Raw genomic sequence first — 18,830 nt, forward strand, 5'->3', positions numbered from 1 at the left:
GTTTATGTGTTATTAGTCACTGTGGCTAGGGAGCTGCCAGGCCAGAGGAAGGACAAGGATTCCTCTCAGGGAGGCATAGGCAGCAATAGAGACCCGGTAGTGAACTTTGCTTTTGCTCACACCTGCTGTACCTAGCCCTCTCACCTCCCAGCTCTGTAGGGAAGAGAGCAGTCTGACATGTTGGTCCTCAGCTTGTCTTGCATCAAACAGCATCCTGTTTCCCAATATGGCTTTGTGTGTGAAATCTGTATGACTTTGGAAACGTTTGAAATATCTTAAACAAAACGACGTTTTTCTTTTTTCTTTTTCTTTTATTTTCAACAGAAAATGCCCTAAAAACAACAGAGGACGGCGACAGAAGCAAAACCTAGGTCATTTTACTTCAGATACGTCATCCAGAATGGTTTAACTGATGACTTTTATATGTACACTAACCATGTGATGTACATTTATTATGTCTTTTTTTAAAGAATGGAAATATTTATTTCAGAGGCCTTATTTTTGGACATTTTTAGTGTAGTACTGTTGGCTCGTATTTAGAATATTCAGCTACAACAGTTTTGGACTGTTTAGTAGTCTTTGTTTTATGTTTTTAAATACAGAAATTGATTTCACAAATTTATACCACATGGTAATTCTAAGACTTGTTCTTTACCCATGGAATGTAATATTTTTGCAAAGAAGGACCACTTCACAAATGGTTATAAAGTCATACCCACTTCTTCCACAATGACCACAACAAATGACCAAGCATGAACTAAAGGTAAAGATGTTTACAGATTACTTTTCTTACAAAAAAAAGATAAAAAATCTAGAAGACACTGTGTTTAAATAGACATTTAAATGTTTTTGAGATTTAGTAACTGATTTTTTAGACACTGCCTATCGCATGACCTGTAAAGCTGTGTGTGTTAGATGTAAAATATTTATAAGCTGTATGGATTGGAATTTGATTATTCCTCTCTTTGAAAAAATAATTCTGATAATTTGGAAAAGTATCTGGTAGCAAAGTTGGAACAGATCATTGGAAAGTAGATTTAGATATTGTGAGAATTGTCTGTTTAACAAACAGATTGGAATAAAGCCTACTCGATCAGTTAAACTACTTTAATACACATTCATTTTTAAGAAATATTTGTTTTAACATAAACAAATTGTATCAGTGTTCGTGAATAAAATACAAAAATGATTGTTAATGATTGGTGCTCTTAAGGTGAGCTTAAAAATTATCTAAGACCTCTATCCAAATTTGTCCTGTAGTAATAGCTGTATTAATAGATTGTTGGTGTTTAAAGATCTGAAATGTGAGTAGAATGTATTCAGCTGTTTAACATGTAGTTTAGATATTTGGAAGTATGCATGTAGAATTTAAGAATATGTTCAAAAATAAATATTAATTTTAATATTTTGTTTGGAAAAGCATGTTATAATATAATGTTTTCACTATATGGCCTCTGTTTTGGTGTATTTATTTACCACATTCTTTGATATTGATGAATCAGTACATTTAATATGTGAAGTAGAGAAAGATTTCAGTTCAGAATTCCCCTTTGCTTTTACAAATACTGCTTGAAATTATCTAAAGGCAGAAGCTTCCCTCAACATTCAGCATTTGTTTTTTTGGTCATTTGGCTCCTTGGCTTATTATTAGTAACATGGTGGCTTTGGGGAACTTTTTTTTTTTTTTTTTTTTTTTTTTAAGCTTTCCTCTTCTCTCCACACAGTCTTATTTGAGTCCATTAGTCAGTCACCAAGCATGTCTGGAACAGTACCCAGTGCTCTGCAAGGGTTCATATTGCAGAACAGTCATGTGTGGGTATTTGTAGTTATAAATACTTGACCAGTCTCCAGGGGTGGGGTTTCCAACCCTTTAAACAACCCTGTTGCCTGTTATCAAGCTAACTTTTTACTCTTAGTGCCAGAATTGATTGTGGTGGGACATCTTTCACTGAGAAATAACTAAAATGGAACATAATGAGTCTGCTTCCAATGCTGATAAAATCCACCAGAATCGCCTGTCAAGCATTACAGAAGACGAAGACCAAGACGCTGCTCTTACCATTGTGACGGTGCTGGACAAAGTAGCCACCATTGTGGACAGTGTGCAGGCAAGCCAGAAGAGACTAGAGGAAAGACATAGGGAAATGGAAAATGCCATAAAATCTGTCCAGATTGACCTGTTGAAGCTTTCCCAGTCACACAGCAATACAGGCTATGTCATTAACAAGTTGTTTGAGAAAACTCGAAAAGTCAGTGCTCACATTAAAGATGTGAAGGCCCGGGTGGAGAGGCAACAGGTTCATGTGAAAAATGTTGAATCCAAGCAAGAGGAAATAATGAAAAAAAACAAATTCCGGGTGGTGATCTTCCAGGTAAGCTTGCTACTTTTGCATTTGGCTTGATTCCTGTAGAATCTTAATATCCTTGAATTGCCAACCATTTGTATCAGAAGTTTCTGGCATCACATCATAACTATTGTATATATTCATGGAGTAGAGTTCTGTATTAGCGAGAATCCCAGGATAAAGCCATTTCTATGTTCTCTCATGTACTATATCCTATCAGTATTTTGAGTTTCCCAACCATTTTGTGTAATATGAACTGTGGATCATAACTTAGGCTATTTCTTGACTTTGAAACTTAATATTGGTAAGGCTCTTCCAGCATATTAGCCATATTAGCATGATGCCCTTTCAAAGACTGAGAATGTTAGTTCCAGAAGATATATAAGAAGCTTCTAGTTTAAAACACCTCTTTGTTGTATAAAAAAAGAAACTGAGGACCAGGAGTCCCACAGTGTGGTTTTCCCCTTTATTATGGAGAGAGCCTGGAAATCCTTAAACAGTAAAATGTAAACTTTTCAGAATATTATTTTTGGCATTTTTACATGTGATTTTATAGGTAAGTTACAGTCATAGTAAGAAAAACTATTTCTTAAATAATCAGGCAGTTTTTATAGTTGTTACAGTTTTACAGATGTTGGAGTCATATAAGTAATTGCTTATATTTGATTACAAAGTCTTTTGACTCAGCTTATTTAATATAGTAGTTTTAGTGTGACATTGCGTCTTGTGCTAAGTTCCTATGTTTCTCTGCATTTGGCATTCATATTTTTTTAAATAGGAACACATCCATGGCAAAATGCATAATATCTATATTTTAAAACTTACATATCAAAAGGAAAAAGTTGAACACTCTTCCTGTGGTAGAAAAATGGGAAAGTCGTTATCAGACCATTTACAAAAGACAAAATAAATGATCAGAATTCCACTTGTGCCCATTTGAGTATTTTCAATTATTAAAACATATACTCAGAGTTTAAGGGTAAAAAAAGCCAGGTACTTTCATATGCTGGTGGCAGTATTAACTGGTATAACATTTCTGGAGGGAAGTTTTGGTAGTATGTTATTAAGAACCTTTACAAACCTTCTGGCCCCAACATTTCATGTCAAAGGATTTTTCTAAGCATGAAATCAGGAATGTGTGCAGGGATATTCACTTTTGTACATACATATATATTCAGTGTTATCACAGTGTATTTTAAAAATGGATGGATACCCTGTGCATAGGAAAAAAACCTCGAAGAGTAAAAACAAAATGAAATAGGAATGCAGTTGGATTACGTAGGCAGATATTTGTAAGGCACTAGAGATATGGGCCACAGCTCCCCACAGCATTCTTCACACGTTAGACAGTTTTCCACAGTGGTCTGTTGACTGATGAAGTTACCCTGGGATGGCAGAGTAGTATTTTGGATCTGTTTTTAAGAACCTTGTTTTACTTAAGAAAAAGAGGCCAGTCCCAGTATTAGTGTATGTAATGGGGATCTAGATTTGGTATTAGAGAATGTAGGATCCATTCTTCAGTTCCCTTTCCAAGGGCATTAGCTGGAATGGGTTATGTCGTACCCTTCACTTGCACGGGGCATGCCAGGAAACATTCTTGGTATCTGACATTTCTCCTATGAACCAGTTACCAATCAAAATTTACAAAGGCTAGAAGAAAGAAGTTTCTGAAATGTTCTAATTGACTCTTGTCTATTGACATAAATTTTTTTTTTACAGTTAAGATTATTTTCTATATTCACCTTTTTATTCCCTGAAGCTTGTTATTTTTTCTCTTTGATTTCCTATAGTTGAAAAAGTTGAAGATTGTGAAAAAGCTACTTAGAGGTGCTAATTTAAGTCAGATCTCATTCCTTGTAAGATACAATGCTGTGAAGTTTTATGAAATTAGGTTGTTCGGAGGAAGCAGTAGTTTGTCAGTAAGCAGCTGCTATTTTTTATAACGGTAGAGCTTGTAGAGAAAAGATGAAGGTAAAAACAATGGATTTGATGATTCATTAGCTGTTAGAACACTATACAGTATGTACATGGTTATACTTAGTTAAAATTAGTTCTTATACTTCATTCTCATAGTTAATGTATATAAGTGGTTATACTGAGATCACTTGTCCTACTGAAATTAACTGGAAGCTGGGATAATTCAGCTATAGTGTATTTTCATTTCCATTTGGGTTTTTTCTCAAAAAGTTTTCCCTGGCTACATCTTTATCTCCCATAGTTGTATATGGCTTAGCTTTCACCTAATCCTGGATATTGGCATTAAAAAAATTATCTGCTCTTTTTTATACAATTGTGATTTCTCTTTGAACATACTTTTTCACCTCGATAACCTTCTCATTGCAAGCCAGCAGTCATACTGTCTCTTCTAACAATTTTGCTTACAAACCACATGCTTGTAGTTACCAAATGAGATATTTGGCCATTCCCTAATGATAAGTCCTGGACTTCTATATATTCAAAAGTCCCTTAGCTATGTCTCTTTAATACTCAATCAAAGCCACTCTGATTACTCTGACGATAGTACTTGTTTTGTTACAAAAATGATTTTACCTGGACTTTTACATAAAAAGATATATAACAATTATTTGGAAATCAACTATAACTCAATCCCATAATCTTCAGTGATCATTATTTATTTATTTATTTATTTATTTATTTATTTATTTTTTAAAGATTTATTTATTTATTCATGAGAGACACACAGAGAGAGGGGTAGAGACACAGGTAGAGGGAGAAGCAGGCTCCATGCGGAGAGCCCGACGTGGGACTTGATCCCTGGTCTCCAGGATCACGCCTTGGGCTGAAGGCAGCATTAAACCGTTGAGCTACCAGGCTGCCCTGATCATTATTTAAAAAAAAAATTTTTTTTTTATTCATTTGATAGCACGAGCAGAGGGGAGAGGCAGAGGGAGAGGGAGAAGCAGACTCCCCACTCAACAGGGAGCTCGACTCAGGGCTTGATACCAGGACCCTGAGATCATGACCTGAGTTGAAGGCAGAGGCTTAACCACCGATGTGCCTCAATCTTCAATTATTATTATTATAGTGTATTCATCATTAACTCATGGTATCTCTGACTTAATAGGAATTGCGACAAATATTTCCATGTAACAAGTAATTTCTCTGATTCTACCTGTGTTTTGTTTTTAAGCCTGATTTTGTTTAATTCATGCAATTGAAGAGAAGGGTATGTGATTTCTGAGTTAAGCTATATCTGATTTCTTCACACTAAGATTGTGAGGTTTTCCCCCCTACTAAGCAGTAATTATTCTTTGGCTCCTTCCTATTCTAATTATACCTTCTCAGGCCATACTAACTCACTTGGTGTTGCTGAGCTACTCCCTGCAGCAGGTGTCAGGAAAGGAGAGGAATAATTTTGCTGCTTCGCACTGATTCATCAGAGAGCTAGCTATGAGACGCCCACCTGCCTTTTCTTCCCCCTTTTTTTTTTAACTGCTAGACTTTCCAATCCTGTAGCCAAAGAATTTGATTTTAAGCAAGTATCCAAAGAAATGAGGTTCTAAGGACCTTCTTGACTGTCAAGCTGATGGGTTTTAGAGTAAACCTATTTCTTACATACTTATTAATATTTTTGATTGAGCAAATTTAATCTGGATCTTAAGTAGGAGCATAGTTTCTTTTAGAAATTTTAGCTCATGGATTCCCTTAAAATCTCATGATCCTTAAATTTTGCCTGTTTAGTTTTGGAAATAATCCCTAAATAGTAAGATGGGTTTCTCTAGCAGCTGTGTTTCTGGGCTGGTTATCAGGGGTCCCCAGTGTCTGTCTAGATTGGTTCCCAAATCCAGTCCTCATCCTTATCCTTTTACACATCTGACATTGTTAGTCCCTCCTTCTCTTCTTAAAGCTTCTTTTCCCTTGGCTCCTGGAGGTGCTACTTTCTTGGATTTCCTCTTGCCTCACTGGCTGATAGTTCTCCTTTTTTGTTCTTTGACATCTTTTCCTTTTTATCTAGAGGTTCAAAAAGTGTTGTATGTAGAGGTGTGTACCTATCATTCTGGTGTAAATTGGAGAAAGAATTAGCTTCTTGGGGGGACGTTGGGGACATTTAAATTGATTCTCAAAGATTTTGTTGACAGAACTGAGAAGAAGTGAAAGGTATTAAAAGTAATGAAAGAAAAAGGTAGTAAAAAAAATATACAAAGGCATGAAGGATGAAAACATTGTGTTTGAGGAGCAGAGAGCGATTACACAATACATTGTACACAATACTCTGTGTACACAATACACAGTCTGTTGCTAGACTGGAAAGTAAGTTTAGCTCAAACTGAAGAGCCTTCTAATCTTACTATCTTTCTTGTGATGTTGATAAGTTCCCAAAAGTTTTACAGTAGAGAAAGGATGTGTTCAGAGCTATACTTTAGAAATATTTCCCAGGAAATATTTAGGTGATGCTTTGGAGGTAAATGTATTATTTCAAAAAGTTCAGGCTTGAGATGACAGGGACCTGAACTAAGACATTGGTAGAGGCAAGGAGGAAGGAGGAGGGGGCAGGAGTTATTTTTTTTTTAATTTTTATTTATTTATTTATGATAGTCACAGAGAGAGAGAGAGGCAGAGACACAGGCAGAAGGAGAAGCAGGCTCCAGGCACCGGGAGCCCGATGTGGGATTCGATCCCGGGTCTCCAGGATCGCACCCTGGGCCCAAGGCAGGCGCCAAACCGCTGCGCCACCCAGGGATCCCGGGCAGGAGTTATTAAGCAGGGTTATCACCAGTGCTTGGTGACCCATGGGATATGGGTTGAAAGGAGAGGAAATACTTGGGTTGAAAATTCTGAGATTTCTATTTGGGTGGCACCTGGAGGGGGTTTGGTGCTGAGAGGCCCAGGAAAAGGAGCAGCTGTGGAGAGGATAGAGACGATGCTGTGTGGACCTTAATTTTTAGACATATTAAATTTTTAAAAAATGTATTTATTTAATCTAATCTAATTAATGAATTTATTTATTTTAAAGTAGGCTCCACATCCTGCATGGAGCCCAATGCAGGGCTTGAACTCACAACCCTGAGATCAAGACCTGTGCTGAGGGGCATCTAGGTGACTCAGTTGGTTAAGCATCTGGCTTTGACTCAGGTTATGATCGCAAGGTCCTGGGATCAATTCCAGTGTCAGTCTCCCTGCTCAGTGGGAACCTGCTTCTCCCTGTCCCTCTGTCCCTCCCCTTCCCCCCACTTGTGTTCTCTTGTTCTCTCTCTCAAATAAATAACATCTTTATTTAAAAAACAACAACAACAAGAGTTGGATGCTTAACGGACTGAGGCCCCCTGGTGACTCTGGACGTGTTAAGTTTGAGGTGTCCCTGTTACGTCCAGGTGAGGTCTGTCTGTCATATAGAATTGTGTCACCATCTTAGGAGAAGGGGAGAGGTGAAAATGTTTGTGAGTTTGCTTACTATTGGATCTGAGGGGAGGAGTGGGTCAGGTTGCTCTGGTTGAGCTTGGGAGACGAAGCAACAAGAGATAAGGAGAGAGAAACCCTGAGAAAAACCAACAGTTGAGGCACAGGCGGAGGCTGCATAGCCTGTGGAGGAGATGGAAAAGGTGTGGCCAGAAGGTAAAAGAACTGATAACCTAATGTGCTTTTTCTCTTTCTCTCCTTCAGGAGGAGATTCGGTGTCCAACATCCCTGTCTATTGTCAAGGACAGAAGCCTAACTGAGAATCAAGAGGTCGAGGACGATGTCTTTGACCCTCCAATAGATCTGTCTTCAGACGAAGAATATTATGTGGAAGAAAGCAAATCTGCCAGGCTTAGAAAGTCAGGCAAGGAGCGCATTGACAATATCAAAAAGGCATTTTCCAAAGAAAACATGCAGAAGACACGGCAAAATTTTGACAAGAAAGTGAACAGAATTAGAACTAGAATAGTGACCCCGGAGAGGAGAGAAAGGCTAAGGCAGTCAGGAGAGAGGTTAAGGCAGTCAGGAGAGAGGCTGAAACAGTCAGGTGAAAGGTTTAAGAAATCCATTTCTAATGCAGCTCCCTCAAGGGAAGCTTTTAAGATGCGTAGCCTTCGGAAAGCGAAGGACCAAACCGTGGCGGGCGACGTGGAGGAGGTCAGGGAGATGGGTGTGGACATCATTGCCAGGAGTGAGTCTCTGGGTCCCATCAGTGAGATCTACACTGATGAGCTCAGTGAAACAGACCATGAGGAGGCCAGGGCGGCGTATCCTCCCAGAGAAGGGGGAGAGATTTCAACCCCTGAGCCTTTAAAAGTTACTTTTAAACCCCAGGTGAAAGTGGAGGATGATGAGTCTCTTTTGCTAGATTTAAAGCAGTAATCATAAAGAGGAACTAAGCATATTATAAATATAAATCTCTTTAATCACAGGTTCTAGTTTAAATGATACATTTACATTGATAGCGTAGTATAGTCATTTACTTTATACAATAGTCATGTATATGTGTCTATAGGAAAACATGGATGACACGGCTGGTTTCATTTCTGATGTTTAAAATTTTAAAGGTAATACAAGTATTCTCTACATTTCCTTATAACTTCCTTTTTCTCCCCTGGGCTTGTATGATTCTATCAACTCTCTTTTATGTCATTCTTATGGCAGCTGTGGATTTTTAAGTTCTTTTCTCTTACCCAGCAGGAAAGTAGTTTCCTAGTGAGGGCCAATTAGGTGTTTGGTGTCTAAAACATAGGAAGGGCAATTTGTAGCCATCATTTGCAAGTGAACTTTCAGTTTTGGTCTAGATGGATGTTGTGGCCAAGCTTAAAGGGGAATAACCCATGTGGATTATATCATCCATATGTTCAAATAGATTCATCAGTAAATTAGTAGTCACACTTCTTTTTGATGCTTTTGCTTAAAAAAAAATGAAGTTCTGGACTTGAGCATTTGATCTGGCATTATAGCTCTGTTATACCAAGCCCCTCGGCAAGACACCTGCTAATACGCTCATCAGTAAAATGGAGAGTGTTAGTCTATCCCATCTCAGAAGACTGTTGTGAAGATCAAAGGAAATGTTATACATTCTGGGGGTACAGGGAGCAAGCACATTCAGAGAAAACAAACCCCACTGGTTCCTCAGGAACAGAATTGTAATAATTACACCTTCTAAAAAAGACTTGAGCACCAAGCATTGAGGACCTAGGTTGGACCAGAAGCTCAAGTTGGTCTTCAGAAGCCTTTTCATAGACTAAGGGATAAAAAATATTTGAGTAACATCTTTTTCTGTCAAAGACTAAAATCCAACCTTGGGTAGGGTCTTAAAATGCTTTCTGGAAACTCCTTTTCTAATTTTCTGTTGATTTAGATCTATGGTAGACTAGAGCAATCTTTGGGCAGCATGAAGTGTAAAACTATGACTGTGTGCTTTCAAGAGGATTTTCTAAAATCTTTCCTGATGCAATGGGTTTGGAAATGGCCTCATGTTTCTTTTTTCCAGAGTGAACCCCTCAGGGCCTGCCTGTCCAAAACAGTGATCATAGGAATTCATCATTGCTGGTTTGGGAGGAAGCCAGATTGCACTTAACCATTAGCTTTATATCTAGCCAATCTGGAAGTAGATATTATTGCTGACATGAAAAATTGTCATACTGGTTCTGCACTTCTGGTATGTTTAAATCTCCATTTTTTTGTAATGGGGAAGAAATGATGGAATTGTTGAGTTTGAAGAGTGTAGACAAGCAGCTGTCAGATCAATTTTGGGCGCTCATATCGTATTTAAAAATTGTAATCAACTTACACAGACAGATACAAATAAGCTATAGAGTATTTGACTTGGTTACCCAGATATTTGGGTTTGGGAGTTTGATTCAGTATCATTTCCTTCTTCACTCTACATGAATACATAAAATCATGAATTGTTCATCTCGATTATCTTTTTATATTGAAAACTAAAGTGTTTACAACATTGTTTGAAAAGAATAATTTAAAAAATGTTATAGTTTAGAAAGAGCTTGGATGCCTAGTCACGTATTCCCTTAAAGCCATTATAAATTTGAATTTTAAAAAGGTAAAGTTTGATGTTGGTATCCTATTTATAAATATTTTTACTAATAATGCAAATAACATGGCATGAATTTGATATAGTAACCCTTCTTGTTATAGATATGTTTTGAATTTAAGAAGAATATGAGAAGTTATAAGCTTTTTCTTTTTTCTAGCCCTACACAGAGTAAATATCATTGGGGCTAAAATATTTTTCTGCAGATATTACTACCAAGGAATTTTTGTAGTTTGTTTGCTTACTGACCTTATTATGTCACCAGGCTTAACATTATGGAATATATAGATACATTTGAGTTTTGATGTGGAAAACATTATAACCTGGTCAGCTCTTCATCGTGGTAAGACTTCGTACAACCCCAGAAACACAATTTTATGTAACTAGAGATTCATTGAAGCGTTATACTGCTTTCTTAGTTCCAGGATTTTCCCCTCCAAATCACTTTTGTGTCTTGACATTTTTCACCATATAGAGTATTTCTCAATTCCACATTCATAATTGTTTCTCTTTTCACCTTCTGTTTCCTTAATGTAAAGAATGTCTATTTATTATAGGCTATAAAATCATGCATTGCCATTTAATGCAAAGAATATTCTAGTCAATGTTCCTTATTTCAGAAGTTTCAGATGACACAAAATAGATATTTTGCTCATTTTACTCCTGTGTTTTTGAAATTATATGTTAGATTCTAAGCAATTTATTCAATAAAACCATGACCAGGATTTATCTTTTTTTTGCTTTTATGAGGCAAAATCGTGTAACACCATAGACACTGAGAGCGTGGAGTCTTGGTAGTGCGGCTCTGTTTTCTATGCATGTTGGATCCAGGGGCTTTTCCTCTGAGAGTTTATGGTGGCCTGGTTCTGGCTTGTTTGTTAAAAAACAGGCTAAATGTGAGATAGTGATAAGAGGAGCGTGAAAATCCAGCTTGCTGAGAGTGTATTGGTGTGTGTATGTGATCTCCCTTCAACAAGTTTTCATAAATTAAAAATACAAATATTTTCATTTTGACTTCATTCTTTGCCTTTTGTGCACTTTTAAGGGTTTGGTTTAGAACAAAGCCTGAAGTTCATTGTGACTCCATCAGCTAAAGAGCATGGGTTATGTTACATAAAATATTTCACAGAATCATTGTTAACTGTAAAATTCTATTACAGTTCCATTCCAGGCCCAAATTGCTGGGCCTTTTTTTCTTTTGAGACATGTTTTCTATAGCTTCTTTTATTGAACCCTACTAAAAACAATTGCAGTTTACATTCCCAAAATAAATTGCTCTGGCATATTTGAATCAAGACTTTGGGGAATGATGATTATGGTCTCCTCCTCAATTCTATTTGAATTTTGGGCATGCTAGTACCTGGTCTGTAGTGAATGAAAAATGAAGAAGCCTTAGTGCTGAATTCTGTGTATTATTCTTGTGACCAACTACCTCTGAGTTATGTGATGCGTGAGGATTTATAGCTGTCCTTACCCGGTCAGAATTCTTTAGTGTATTTCATAAGTAGATAGGGGACCTAGGGTAAGGTGAGTCTCTTAGAAAATCCAGGGATCCCTGAGAGGTTGGGGGTGGAATGATAGAATGTACTTAGGCTTTGAATTTACTTTGGGCGTCTTTCTAAAATCAGCTGTGCTTGTCCAGCCCCTCCCCTCCCCCAACTGCTCTGCCTCTTGATACCTTTGCTCATGCCACTTGTCTCCCTCTCATTCTGGGAGATGACTTTCAAGTTCAGTGATAATGTCAATTTCCTCATTTTAGCTTTCTTTGGTCACCTCCCACTCCCCAGGAAGGGTATGATTAATTACTTCACATACTCAATATATACAGCACCTTCATATGCCAGCTTCTATGTGAGGCACTGAGGATTCAAAGATGAATAGAACACAGTCTATGTCTCCTCCTCCCCTCCACTTTTCCAACCCTTATCTTGGGCTTGTCATGTTCTGGGAGATAGTCAAGCAAAAATTGAGCAATGTGACTAGTGCTGTGTATAAGATGTTAGAATTGTAGGAATGGAAGATGCTTTGTATAGAATTCAGATCACACATCTGTCATAGCACTTACATTGTATTCCAGTTTACTTAACTGCTTTCTAGACTAGACTATGTTTTTCAAGGGCAAGAACTGTATTTTATTCGTCTGGGTCACCAGCACTTGGAGAACCTCCCATGTGCTAGCAGTCATTAAATATCATGAAGGACATGGCCCTGCACTAAAGGAGTTCTTTCCCTGGAAAAACTTAGGGGAGGAGTTAGGTAACCCAGTATCGTTGTGATAGGAGCCTCAGATTTAACAATGGATGATGGGACCACAGATGAAGAGCATCTAACAAGTTGGCTAGGGGCTGCCAGGGAAATCTAGAGAATATTTCAGTTTCCATTTGAAAACTAATGAGTCAGCTAAATAACAGAATTCAAGGCAAGGTTCAGCTATGGAGATTGTGTGAAGGTGTTTTGGGTTTTATGTCAAAGGCCACAGAGAGCCATTGATGGATTTAAAGCCATGGAATACCACGACTTATGTTTATGAAAGGATGCTCTTATTATCATACCAGAGGAGAGAGACCAGTTACTGGGGCCCTTGTATTTTCCTAGGTGAGAGAATAGCACCTGCCCTATAGCATGAACAGAACTATGAATGGGTTAAACTTGGCTGTGGGTTGTGATGGGGAGAAAATGATAACTGGAACTTGGGCAAGTAGCTATGCAATTCATTGAGATAGGAAATATATTCTGTCCAGGGATTTTAAGACCATATTCTCCTGATGGCTTTTTACTCTGCTCTGATGATAGCCTTGGTTCCTGGTCTCTTGGGATAGCCTGAATACCAAAGGGGAGCCATGCCTGTACTCCACATAAGTTCCCACACTACAGGTCTTCCTAATCTAGCCATTATGATTCTCACCGATGTTTGAAGAAAAGCCTGATTTGAAGTGGCTCTAGCACGTCTGTTGTCTATCCACTAGGACTCCAGAGTCCTTGAGAAGCAGCATTGTCTTTAGGTTTATGGCCACTGTGAGAGCTTCTCCCATCTATATCTTTGCTCAAGGCCAGATTTCTGCTTGCTCATTGTATAGTCCAAAGAAAAGCTACTTCTCATTCTTAGATGGATATTTTTTTGTTACTTTTTTCTCTAATATCAGTTGTTTGGCACCTAAAGATTCCAGTTAGAGCTGTGATTGACAGTACAGTGTCAAAGCAGCTGTCATTATTGTAAAACCTGCTATAATCTGGTACACTGACCAAGGCCAGTTGCCCAGTTTTATGTAGCTACTCCTATCAGCTGCCACAGTTGTAGCAAGAGCCTCAATTTCATTGTGGGTACTGTGATTGCAAATCTAATTCCCTGGTGTCTCTTGTGTTAGATCTGACTCATGGTATTGCAAATGTATTAAGGGTTTAAAGATAGGGTCTGATGCAACCCATTTTATCTTCTCCAAGGTTCTTGCTGATAGAAGAGTTTGTATGAGGATTGCCAGCAAATGGGGACCAATGTATCATTATTACTGACTGAGCAAAGGTCCAGTAAATCTCCCAAATGTAGAACGTCTGGTAAATTGTCTTGGAAAATGTGGCTTAGAGCTAAGACAGGAGATTTCTGTCTGCCTGCCTGCTCTGGGGTGTCAGCAGGGAGAGCACAAGGTTTGTCGAGTGGAAACAGCTCATTTTATCAGCTAGTAGTGAAGACCACAGGCTTGCCTCACATGCTTATCCAGACGGAGCTGCAGGAATGGAAGACCTCCCCTCAGGTGAGCAGGTAGCAAGGATTCAAGAGGCAGAGAAACTGGGGCTCCTGGGCCAGAAAACCCACCACCCCAGTACATATGGTCCAATTGGAAGCCACAGCCTGCTTTGTGCTATTGAGGCCTCATGTGCAGTTAAACAACCCAGTGAAGGTGGCTGCTACTCCTTGTAGGCCTCATTTAGACACATTGAATTGAGGTGCTCATCTGCTTGATAGGACCAAGGAGGGTGGAGGGTCTCCGGCAAGTAGCATATTATACATCATAGCCCAGAGGGTAGGGCTGGAGAAACACGGTTGTTAGAGAAGTGAAATTCTGTGTTTTCATGAGAAAATTGGGGCAGTTGGACTTTGAAGAAGGAGTGGGTAAAGAAGTTGGCTCACTTCTAAATAAAGCTATTTTCTGAACAATTCTTGGGCTCTCATTTCAAGAACAATTTTCTCCTGACATTCTGTGATTACCATTACTTTTGTAAGAGCAGGAATTCTTTATCCTCAAACATTGTCTGGTTTCCAAACCTTCCTGGTATCATTCACTCAAAAATAAGAGAAACAATAAATACTGTTCTAGGCTTAAATTTAGACCCAGAATGAGAACTATGGTCTGGGGGGTTTGGTTCATGTTCTTGCTGTGAATCCATTAAGGTATTATTCCTGGCTGAAGTTTGCCTACAGCATAATGCTGTAAAGCAGCCAAGTTATCTTTAGAATCTTATGGGCTAATATTTGTAACTTACCAGGGCCTCATTAGGCCTTTTATCTAAAGCTTTAAATTCTCAACAAACTGGTTATTTAGATGTTGTTTTAAGGTAAAATGAAATCCATTGAAATGAGTTTGTTGTTTTAATTTTATTAGCACCTTTCAAGTGGCCACATTTATTCGGAATGTTTCCATAAGGAAAAGAAAGAAATTAACAGGATTATGCATGGGATGTGCTTGGCTGTAGTTCAAAGCAATGGAGATTTCAGAGGGGAACAATCACATGCTTGTCAACTGTAAAGAAACAGGACTAAATTTCCTTCAACAGGAGAGAAAATATCCAAATAGACCATAGGTTGTAGATCCATAGGAAAGTGCACCAAAATGTTCTCTACTTGAAACTCCTACATCTTTCTCCTATTAAACCATCTGTAGCATTACCAGCAAACCTGTATTGGAGAGTAAAATCACTTAAGATTTACTAGTTATTCTTCCATATTTAAAAAAAAATCATCTTCTGGTAATAATTTGCTTAAGCATCTCCTTCCTTTTTTTTCCCCCCTGCTCCAGAATGACTGCATCTGTGAAGGGAGAGAGGCTGAGAAGAGACTAAATTGGGTCCAGAGGAGTCTGAATTTACTCCTAATGGTTTGATGGAACCCAGATCATATGCATATGGTGGATTATTTTTCTTGACTTCCACGTTTTTGTTTTCCAAAAAGGACAATGATTATTTTTTTCCCCCCTGGGCATGAGGTGTAGGAATGACAGAATGGACATGGAAATCATGAAACTTAATTGAGTCTTCTGGGCGGAAATACAATCTAGCTTCAAATTAAAGATCAAAGCCAGGAACTCCTTTAAATAGTGCATATTGAATAACCTGGAGAAAGGTAACTGGGTAGTTTTTATTGTCATTAAGGACAAAGCAAAATAAATGGATTTCAAATGCAGGGGAAGGGAATTGGGTTACTCACAAAGAAATCCTACTCTGCAGAAAACATCTCCCAGGGAGGGTTTAAGAATAGAACAGTCTATTTGGAGGCAAGGTAGTAAAGATGCCTAAAGATGAATGTAAGCATCATGTTTTTGTTCCATAGTTCCCCACAATTGGCACCCATGATTGTCATATTGTTTTTTTTTGTAAAACCTTTTAAATATTGTGTATGAATTTTCTGAAATGTTGTAAGAGCAAGAGACTGTGCTTTTCATCATTAAGAGGTTACTCATATTTCCCGTAATTCAATGCCTTCTTTATATTAGGTATTTAATAAGTATTTACGGAATGAAAACAAACGACTCTTTAAAATATGAGATCTTTTCTATCTTTGAATCAAGTAATTCATTTATATGGCATTTAACTGAGCACTTCCTATAAGCCTGGTACCATTCTAGGCTCTGGGAATAAAGCAGTGAATAAGACAAAAGTTCCTGCCTTCCGAGAGCTAACATTCCTGAGAGAGACTGACAGTTAGTAAATGTAATATTTTAGGTGATAAGTATTATGGAAAAAAAAAAAAGTCAAAGTAGGGTGTAGGGCATTATGGGTGTTTGGTGCAGGCTGGGTGCCATTTTACAAAGGGTGTCTGGGAAGGCCTCTCTTGAGAAGGTAGCTACAGTGTCCTCATTAGGTGGGTTCAGGGAACAATGGCTGAACTGGGTGAGGACGGGAATGGAGGAGTGGGGTGTCAAAGGCTGCTGTGGTAAGGAGTTTTGTTTTTATTTTGAGTGAGAGGGGGACACATTGGAGCTTGTTGACCAGAGAAGTGACACGATCTGATGTATTGATCTAATTATACTTGTTGAAAAATCAAACTAGGGTGTTGGTAAACAAAGAGCTAACTACAATTACATTGCAAAAGAAATCACCTGAACTCCAAAAGTCTTCCACTCCCTGTTGCCTCCTTGTTTACTCCTTGGCCACGGCCCAGTAAACTCCATTGCAGCTCAAGGCTGACATCTGGTGGATACTTTCATAACTTTATAAACCTGCCATTTGGAATAGCTCTCAATTCGGAATAGAGGGTGAGGGTATCTGGGTGGCTCAGCTGGTTAAGCGTCTGAGTTCAGCTCAGGTCAGGATTCAGGTTCTGGAATCAAGCCCTGCATCAGGCTCCCTGCTCAGTGGGAACCTGTTTCCTCCTCTACCCTTCACTCTGCTCATGCTCTCTCAAATAAGTGAAATCTTAAAGAGAAAGGAATAGAGGGTTAGCTTTAACATAGAAAATAAAAAAACAGGATCATAAAATAGTTATTAGGACGAGACTACAGCATATTTGTGGTCTTGTTTTTCTTTGACTCATATTCAGGTAATTTTGTATTTTTTTAGCAAATAGTTTTTAAAGCTCTCGGGTTTAGCTGCCAGAAGATTAGGGCGTCAAAATCATAGGCTGGTGAGGAGGGAATAAGGACCAGCGGGATCAACCAGGTGAAAGTGCTTTGGTTCTAGGGGTGGCCCTCAAAAGGTAGCCCGTGGTTGGTTGTATTAGGTTTGGTGGACATTGATTTACAAAATAGGTCTGATCTCATGACTTGGGCATGATGGGAGGAAGTTCAAGGCAGCGTGGAAATACTCAAGTGAGGTTGGGTGTTTACAAAGCTTAGGTAGGGTATTTCAGGGTATTAGTCAAAAGCTTTAGCTTTCTAATTAGACATCTGGCTTCATGTCGTAGTCTGCCATTTATCGACTATGAGAACTTACACAAATGACACTCTGTATCTCAATGTCTAAATAGTACCCACTTCATAAAGATGCTTTATTAAGTCATTTAATTTATGCAAAGCACTTAGCACACTGGCATTTAGCAAGCAATAACAGCTAGGTGTTACTGTTCAGAGGAAGCAAAGTAGTCCTGAGAGATAGGAAAGCAGACTATTGTAGTAGTAATACTGTCACTGAATATATATATATTCCCCAGCACTTAGCATTACAGAATTTAGCTTTTAACAATTTTGTGTATCTATATGATCCATTTTATCTACATTGATTGGAGTGGTTGAATATTTTGCGTAACTAGGTATATCATTTTTGTGACAGAGATTAAAGCTTTTTCATTGGCTTTCATAACTTTTAGGAAGAAAGACCCAATGTCTAGCTCCGGATGGCCTGGCTCCTGCCTGTCTCCTCATTTTCATCTCTTACTGCCCTTGCCTCTCAATTTTTGCATTGCAGATGTGCTGGCCTTTCCTCCAAATCCTCGTCCCATCTGTTACAAAACTTTGCAAAGGCGGTTTCCTTATCTTGTTCACACCTCTCCGCTCCCATTCCAGTCCAACAACCAAGCACACACCTAGTAAATCCCCACTCCTCTTTGACACTTCTTCAGGGAAACTTTTCCTGCCTCCACCCCAGTGCTCTGCAGGGCAAACCTCCTTGTAAGATCTCACAGCATTCTGCGCTTTTATTTATTTTATAATGGTGATATTGCACAATTCTGGAATTTTGTACTTCTGATTTTTCTTCAGAATACTTATCATAGTTTTAAAGTATATATTTGAATGATTATTCACTTCCCAGCTAGATTGTAAATGTCTTGAAAGCTGAAACTATATCTGCTTCATCCATTACTTTGTTCCTGTCATGGTGCCTGGTGCATTTGGACTCTCATATATTTTTTGAAGAATGAAGAGAGTAGCCTAAAGAAGGAGGGATCTTCAAATTAAAATGTAGGAATAGGTAAAACGCTTGGTGACTGAGTATGGGGATGTAGTGGGTACTGTGGTGTGATGCCCAGTTTTCCTTTTTTTTTTTTTTGTTCCAGTTTTCCTTTTTAGACAAGCACTCATCCCTCCAGATGCTGTGAATTTTGTTGGCTGATGCCTCTCTCAGCCTAGACCCCCAGCACAGAGAGCCACCCCACCTAAGGCACACCCCTTCCTGAAAGCAGCTCACATCCAGTGACAGGTTTTACTTGGGGGGTATGTGCTCCATTCTTTCTCTCAGTGTGGAATAATTTTGAAAGGCCATTCCAGGTCGCCATAGGATTGGCTGAGGGCACTGTTTGAACTGCATCAATTGTTCAGGTCCCTCCACCTCATCCTCCCTCCCTCAGTCCTCACAGGTGC

The 18,830-nt window shown here is 38.6% G+C and overlaps 2 protein-coding genes across 3 annotated transcripts in view; both read left to right on the forward strand.

The window, feature by feature from the left end:
* Positions 1-1,448, forward strand: part of TMEFF1 (transmembrane protein with EGF like and two follistatin like domains 1) — an 80,800-nt gene extending 79,352 nt beyond the window's left edge. For both annotated transcript variants that reach the window (XM_077912702.1, XM_077912701.1), the window contains one exon: positions 325-1,448. In XM_077912702.1, coding sequence (XP_077768828.1) covers positions 325-409 — 85 coding nt within the window. In that variant the 3' untranslated portion in view covers positions 410-1,448. The remainder of the gene's footprint in view (positions 1-324) is intronic.
* CAVIN4 (caveolae associated protein 4) lies at positions 624-11,331 on the forward strand. Its single transcript, XM_077912703.1, has 3 exons — positions 624-763; positions 1,917-2,372; positions 7,968-11,331. The coding sequence occupies exons 2-3, from the start codon at positions 1,965-1,967 to the stop codon at positions 8,643-8,645; spliced, it is 1,086 nt and encodes a 361-aa protein (XP_077768829.1). The 5' UTR covers positions 624-763; positions 1,917-1,964; the 3' UTR covers positions 8,646-11,331.
* The last annotated feature ends 7,499 nt before the right edge of the window (positions 11,332-18,830 follow it).

This window comes from Canis aureus, chromosome 10 (assembly GCF_053574225.1).
Source record: "Canis aureus isolate CA01 chromosome 10, VMU_Caureus_v.1.0, whole genome shotgun sequence".
Classification (NCBI taxonomy): domain Eukaryota; kingdom Metazoa; phylum Chordata; class Mammalia; order Carnivora; family Canidae; genus Canis; species Canis aureus.